The sequence below is a fragment of the Tauraco erythrolophus genome, chromosome 16 (genome assembly GCF_009769465.1).
Source record: "Tauraco erythrolophus isolate bTauEry1 chromosome 16, bTauEry1.pri, whole genome shotgun sequence".
NCBI classification, from domain to species: domain Eukaryota; kingdom Metazoa; phylum Chordata; class Aves; order Musophagiformes; family Musophagidae; genus Tauraco; species Tauraco erythrolophus.
In genome coordinates this window covers 3,447,403-3,453,975 of record NC_141480.1, presented here as the reverse complement: position 1 = coordinate 3,453,975, position 6,573 = coordinate 3,447,403, and the positions used below count along the sequence as shown (strand labels likewise).

General features: G+C 44.6%; 1 protein-coding gene across 1 annotated transcript; it reads right to left on the bottom strand.

The window, feature by feature from the left end:
• Positions 1-1,511: 1,511 nt before the first annotated feature.
• Positions 1,512-6,172, bottom strand: CAMLG (calcium modulating ligand). Its single transcript, XM_086621594.1, has 4 exons — positions 5,905-6,172; positions 4,304-4,758; positions 3,464-3,529; positions 1,512-1,813 (listed from the first exon to the last, which is right to left on the bottom strand). The coding sequence occupies exons 1-4, from the start codon at positions 6,170-6,172 to the stop codon at positions 1,622-1,624; spliced, it is 981 nt and encodes a 326-aa protein (XP_086477720.1). The 3' UTR covers positions 1,512-1,621.
• Positions 6,173-6,573: the final 401 nt, after the last annotated feature.

Genomic DNA, 6,573 nt, shown 5'->3' with positions numbered 1-6,573 from the left:
GAACTGCAGTGCTAAAATTACAGCAGGAAGCTTTAACAGAAAAGATTAAGCAGAAAGCAGGGCCATTTACTTTAAAGAGGTATAATCAATCACTTCTGCTCCCTAAATGAATTTCTGCAGACAAATACCAAAATAATCAGTGTTTTTCTATGCTAAAAAAAAAAAAAAAAAAAAAAGGCATTGACCTGAAAGTCCAGATTCTAAACAGAAAATGCAAGTTGAAAATAATACCAGATTTAGCTTCAACAGAAATTTTCACAGGTTATGTGCGTTTAAGCTGTTTGGAATGACACTTCCTTCCTCTTACTGTGCAAAATCCATAATATGAGATGGAAAACCAGAGCATTCGCTAGCTTGCTACTTTATCCAGTGACAGGATTAATCTGTGCTTGTCCTCTTTCCACTGATGTGGCTGGACATCCACAGAAAGAAATACAAAATGCCATTCTCCCTTCACACATAGATCTTCACGTGGGAGCCAACTTCAAGCACTATTTTTTATTTCACTGTCACTTGTGGTACACAGGATTTCCACAGGAATGGCTGCTGTGATTTTGCTGGGGCAATTTCAAAAACACACCAGAAAAGTTAATGTAAACAGCTCTGCTGAATCAAAGACTGTACACTGTTGGAGCAGAACTGCTCCGCAGGGAAGATCCTGTTTGCATGCAAATGTCTGGTAATAAACAGAGATAAACTGCAGAAATTAATGTCCTATTAAAATGTCTTATGCAATCCTGCAAGGAGCTAGAAAAAAAAAATAGTTCCCTTTTAAGTTTTACATATACTAGAGCAAACATTTGATATTGCAGGTTGGCTGCCAATAGGCACAGCTTTCCCCTCATGAGGTCAACTGATGAAATAAAAAAAAAAAAGGCATTAGAATAAAAGCACATGTATGAGCTACACCGGGATTAGGTTGCTGGAAACTCACCAACAGGTGAGATCAACAATTTTGTTTCTTCCTACTTTTTGATTAATGACATTTGTAAGCAACAGGACTTCTTTGTTGGTGGTTATGCTTAGCTGTTTTGCACTATAATCATCAAACGAAATTAAGCACAATCACAACAAACAACGGATAGCAAGGCAAGGATTAGGACAACAAAGTGCCATGTTTCATCAACATTCTCCAGAAGCAGCTACTTCGTTCAACATTCTGAATATGAACAACAGAATACAGGGATTTATTTCATTTAGAGCTTTCTTAAAAAAAAATGGGAACACCACATATCGTTAGCTATAGTCATACACTATATATATATGGTTCTGCTGAAAGGGATCCTCTTCTTGTTCTCACTGAAAAGGACAAAGGCAGCTTTGTAAATGTTTATGAAGGAGGCTGAGATGGGCATCATCTAACTAAACCACTGACACTTGTTGCATCCTATTCTTCACATTTGGAACAGGCAGACACAGCATTTAAATAAACTGAACTGATACCACTGGCAGTCTGGAACTCTGCTCTTCCTTTTCCAACATGACTGAATTTAAGGCTCCTTGAAAGAATCTGAACAGGTAAGAATTTTAATGAAGGTTTAAACCTGTCTACATAGTCAGACGTTAAAGGAATACAGTCCAGAAAGCTTTAGTGTAACTACTGCGTCCAATCCTACAGCCATCACGGTTCTTCGGAACCAAAAACCAGAATAAGTTCGTGGCAAAAGATAAAAGTGAAGAAATAGACACAAAGGTCTGTGAAAACATCTCCCATTTTGCTGTAGGTGTCCATGGAGCGACTAATCACTTCTGCAGGGATTCCAGACAGCAAAAGAGCAGCAGTTAATACTGTCGTTTTCACCTTCTTCTCACACTAGAAGAAAAAAAAAACACAACAGTATCATGTTAGTTCTTCTGTTATAATCCAGTTCTGCTTTCCGTGCCACATTGTTGTGCCAATTTCACAAGCAGCCAGGCACATTCTAAATTCATCAGTCGGAGTACCAGGTTTGGATTGATTCTCTCCAGACACACTCCGGGATTCACAGCATTTATCCTAGCTACAGATTCATGCTGTGATGGATCCAATGCAGCTGAGCGAGAGGCTGCTTAACAGCAGATAAAATCCATCACAGATATTATGCCTACTTCATGCTGGTGCTCCAAGCAGGCTGTGAAGTGGAGAAGAGTCCCAGACAAGGGCAACCTGGGTGCAAGAAGCCAAGCCAGGCATCTCCACTGGCAGAACAGGATTCATCTCATCACGCTACCTGGCAAAACATACTGTTACTTTTCTAACACAGAAAAATGATTTAGAATTGACAATCATTTCTTTCTAATTTAGTAGGACTCCATTTGGTGGTTCTATCCTCTGAACTCGGAAATGCCCAAAAACCTTTTGAAAGCTGTTCTTCTGTCCTTAGGATGAAGAATCCCAAGGATGCAAAGTCTGACAGGCAGGAAAAGGTGATAGTGCCTGAATATTCTGGTAGTTTGATGATACTTGCTAGATATCTTAATTTAATCCAATCTAAATTAAGCTTTCAAGAATCTTTCAAGGTTTCATGAGAGAGAAATGAAGGGTAACAAGCTGATCGAGCTCATCTGGGTACAGGTGCAGTAAAAGCAAGTTGTGGAAAGGAAGCAACTCTTTCAATTCTGAAACTGAAGACCTGATTTTAAAAACAGCAGAAACAAGATTAAAAATATCTAGCAGCTGAGCTAGTGCAAATCTAAGGCTAATTCTACTGTTTGGTGTTGTGACACATCAGCTTAGAATGACTACTGTGAAGTTCAGTTTTCAATGATGTACTTAGCTACAAAAGAACTGCTGATTTATTCTGATATTCTACAGCTAATCTATTATTCCTTTTAAAACGCAAATTTTCCCTTTCAACTATGGATCGAGCATCATTCAATCCTGCTTTGCACTATATACCTGACAAAATCATCCACCAAACAAACACTTCAGCACAATTAACTGGTGTAAATATATAAAGCAAGTGATATAATAAGCAGCAAGTTTCACACACAAGTAAATGTCTCCCTTCAAGTTGCCAAACTGATAATAGCAGCAGAATGCACAGCTCTTAAAACCCAAGGAGTCCCTCTCATTTTTTAATCTAACACCTCCCAGATTTCAGCCAGGTATCACATGCAAAATAGCTGCTGACAGAGCAAACAGTAACCACAGAAGAGCACGGTCTAGGAGAAAAGCAAACTGAAGTTTCCTGAAGACATGAAAGAACTACCTGGCTTTCCTGGTCAGATGCTTTTAATTAGGCTAAAGCTAAATAAATTGCTAGTCCACATTTTCACAGCAACTTTAAAGAAGATTTGGACTAAATCTGGGAAGATTAAAAACTAATATAGACTATCAGCATTTGGTAACTCTCAGTTCTATAGTTTAAAACAAGGGAAGAATACTTCATATGCATTGGTCCTAAAACAATGCAATCTAAGCACAAGTTTAAAATGAAAACATTTCAAGTTAATCTAATTCTGAAAAAAAAAAATATTTTACCTTTGGAAAGTACTTGGACAGTCCCATGTAAGCAAGTTGCAGAGTAAGAAACGGTGCAAATATTGACTGAAGGAATAGAAAAGAATACATGAAAATTAACTTGGTCAGAAGTAACAGCGAAGAAAGCACAGAACTGTAATGCTTCTCGAGTCATAAAACAGATACGTAAAAAAATAATTTACAAACAAGAGCAAAGTATTCTTGAACACCACAAACCTAAATAGACAAGTTACATGTCAAAAATAAGGTTCTGCCTTATTTTCTTGGAGCCTAAAAGCTCGAAATGGCAGCAGCACACCCCAGTGCGTGAGACCGAGCCGTGATCCAGGAGGTGGCCGGCACCAGCCGCGCTCCTCTGCATGGCATAGTGCAGACACGTGGAATTCTGAGCAACTGCTTTCCTCTGGAGACTGATCAACAGGTAGGATCTGCTTATCTTGGGACAACTATTGTTGTTTTCACTCCATTATTCTTTTGTAGACTCCAAACTAGAAAAGCAGTTGACTCATGCTCACAAAGATGGAAACAAACCGGTAAGCGACTTAAGCTGCAAAAACTGTTGCAGTGCTTCTGCTCCTCAAACACTGCAGGGCAAATGTCTGCTACTCTGGGCTGTTACACAGGGGCTGTGTTAGACAGATAACACAGAGTCTGGCTTGGTTACCATCTCAAAGGATGTTAGAGATTATTTTTGAGGTTTTGTATAGTTGTTGGGAAATGTAACCAGTGCCTGATGTTCCCAGCTCACTTAGCCACCACGGATAGACTTCAGCCCTAGAAGTCCTAAGTTTGCAGTAAGCTAGCAAAATAGAACAGGATTGATTGCTGCCCTGAACTCACCAAGTACTTGCACACAAAAGCCCTGACTGCGATGGCAAGCAGAGCGCATCCCACCAATCTAAAAATGCGGAAAGAGTCAAACTCCTCCACTGCATTCCCATTCTCTTGGCTCGGCTTCTCGTTCATCAGCTGGTTCCTCAGCTTCAGAGCTTCATCAAATCTGGACAAGTACTGCTCCAATCCGTGTCTAGGTGGCCGTGGTGCAGCTTCGGATGGCAGTTCCCCTCTGTTTCGGTGACAGAGCTCACTTGTACCCTCACTGACAAGCTCTGGAGTTTTGCCAAACAAGTCCTTCTCCCCTTTGAAGTCTACCATGCTGCCGGCATGGTCAGCTGTGCCTGCCATATTACAGACAGAATCTCCGAGCACAATTCGCTTGGAAACGGAAGGAATGGCAAGGGAGCTGGATTTATCTTGTTCATGCTGAAGTTTTGATTCTGTGTGACTTTCATCGTCTAAAGAAGAGAAACAAAAATAGAGTTATGTACACCAGGTGCGTGGAACAACACTTCAGCCACATGGGAGTGGGGTCTTGGGTTGATGTCTCCGCTTCCAAAATGAAACCACAGATTTATAAATATGCTAATTATTAATCCCAAAGCCATGTGACATACCTGAATACAAGCAACCCCATTTCATAAAGAAATGGGCTCAGCTGATACACAACCTGCTTGTGTATCACAGGGAAGCTTTACAGCCAGACTTACAGATGATGGTAACAAAAAGGGAAGAGCACAGCACGGACCAGACTAAAAACGCTCATCAGCTTCACCAAAATTATGCTTTCACAAGACCAGACTCAACACACTCCTGTCTCCCCTGCCTACAAAGAACCCTGCCTCCACCACATGCTTTGCATCGCGGGGCACCCTTCGGAAACGGGGCAGACGCGAGGCAGACAGCTGTGCAAAGCCGGCTGGAAGTTGAAGCTGTCAGTCAGCCATGGAGAACTGGAAACACTGGACTTCCTTAAGCAGCAACGCTGCATGCACGAGAAGCAGCATGCTGTTCCGAATACACGGAGCAGCACAAAAAAAAAAGATTGAAAGCAAGTGGATCCCACAGAAGGAGTGTTAGAGACTGACGAGCAGGCAGAAGCAGATAGTTTGGCTTCTTCTCTGTTGCCCGAGGCAGAGCACTGCTTGATTGCTCTGTGCTAAACATGAAGACCTCATCTGACAGTGGAAGAGGTGTTGACAGAGACCGCCAACCAAACGGAGGGGCACGTGGAGCAGCTCTGGTCCTACCAGAGCAGGGTATCACCACTTGAGAGTATTTCTCAGTATTCGAGCAGCCTGATTCATGGTTTACGGGCATTCTTGCAAAATGAAATCTGAGAACTGTTTCCTGGCCAGGCAGCCAGCCTCCTCGCAGCACGCACAGAACCATGAATGACCCGTGAATCTGCAAGGAACTCCTGCACGCCCGCCGCAAGCATCAAATGGCCCATGATCGTCCAAACGCGAGAAAACTTGGACATAAAACCACCGCTGTGAAAGCACGGGGCAGGCTCCTCGTTTCCCGCAGCTCAGAAACCACTCGGAGCGGCACGGCAGCTGTGCCGCCGCAGCGACAGGCCCCCCGCCCGGCTCTCGGCTCACCCCTGCCCGCCGCGGGCCGGTGGAAGCCCATGATGCGGTTGATCCGCTCCTCCGAGTTCATCAACAGCTTCCTCCGCCGCAGCTCGGCCCGGCGCTGGGAGGCCGAGAGGCCGGCGGGGGCCCCCGCGGGCGCGGGCCCCGCTCCCGCCCCGCCGCCGTCCTCCATCCCCGGCGCGAAAAGGCGGCGGCGCTCGCTGGGCGCCGCACAATGGGGCCGGCCCCGCCGCAGTGCGCAGGCGCCGCCCGCCGCTGAAGCGAGCGCCGCCATCTTGGCGAAGGGCGGGGAGCTCTCCGCCCGCCGTGCTCGCTGTGACAGGACGGCGCCCGCACTAAAGATGGCCGCCCCGGATTCGGAAGTGACATGGATTTGGGACGTTAATTTGTCATCTCCGGGCACGCTCCAAACAATAGAGAATATGGCCGTTATTGCGGTGCGGGCAAACGTGTTGGCACATGTACGTGGCGGGATGCGTAACACAGGGACTGTCGGGCAGCTCACGCCAGTTTCCCAAACCGTATTCCCAGTGTTAACAAGCAGCTGGAGGGATTGGCTGTGCGTACGGAGGGAAAAACAAGGGAACAAGGGCCTCTTAGAGGTTCCAGAACTACTGCAATGTAACTATAAAACAGAGAAGTGTCTTCAGTTCTTTCTAGTAAGATACAGCTGGC

What these genes read in the sequence shown, in the direction of transcription:
- CAMLG (XM_086621594.1), bottom strand. Translation starts at nt 6,172, where the DNA reads ATGGCGGCGCTCGCTTCAGCGGCGGGCGGCGCCTGCGCACTGCGGCGG. An exon ending in CTTTTGTGTGCAAGTACTTG is followed by an intron (nt 3,530 to 4,303) that starts GTGAGTTCAGGG and finishes CTATTCCTTCAG; the next exon opens with TCAATATTTGCACCGTTTCT. An exon ending in TGTCCAAGTACTTTCCAAAG is followed by an intron (nt 1,814 to 3,463) that starts GTAAAATATTTT and finishes TTTTTCTTCTAG; the next exon opens with TGTGAGAAGAAGGTGAAAAC.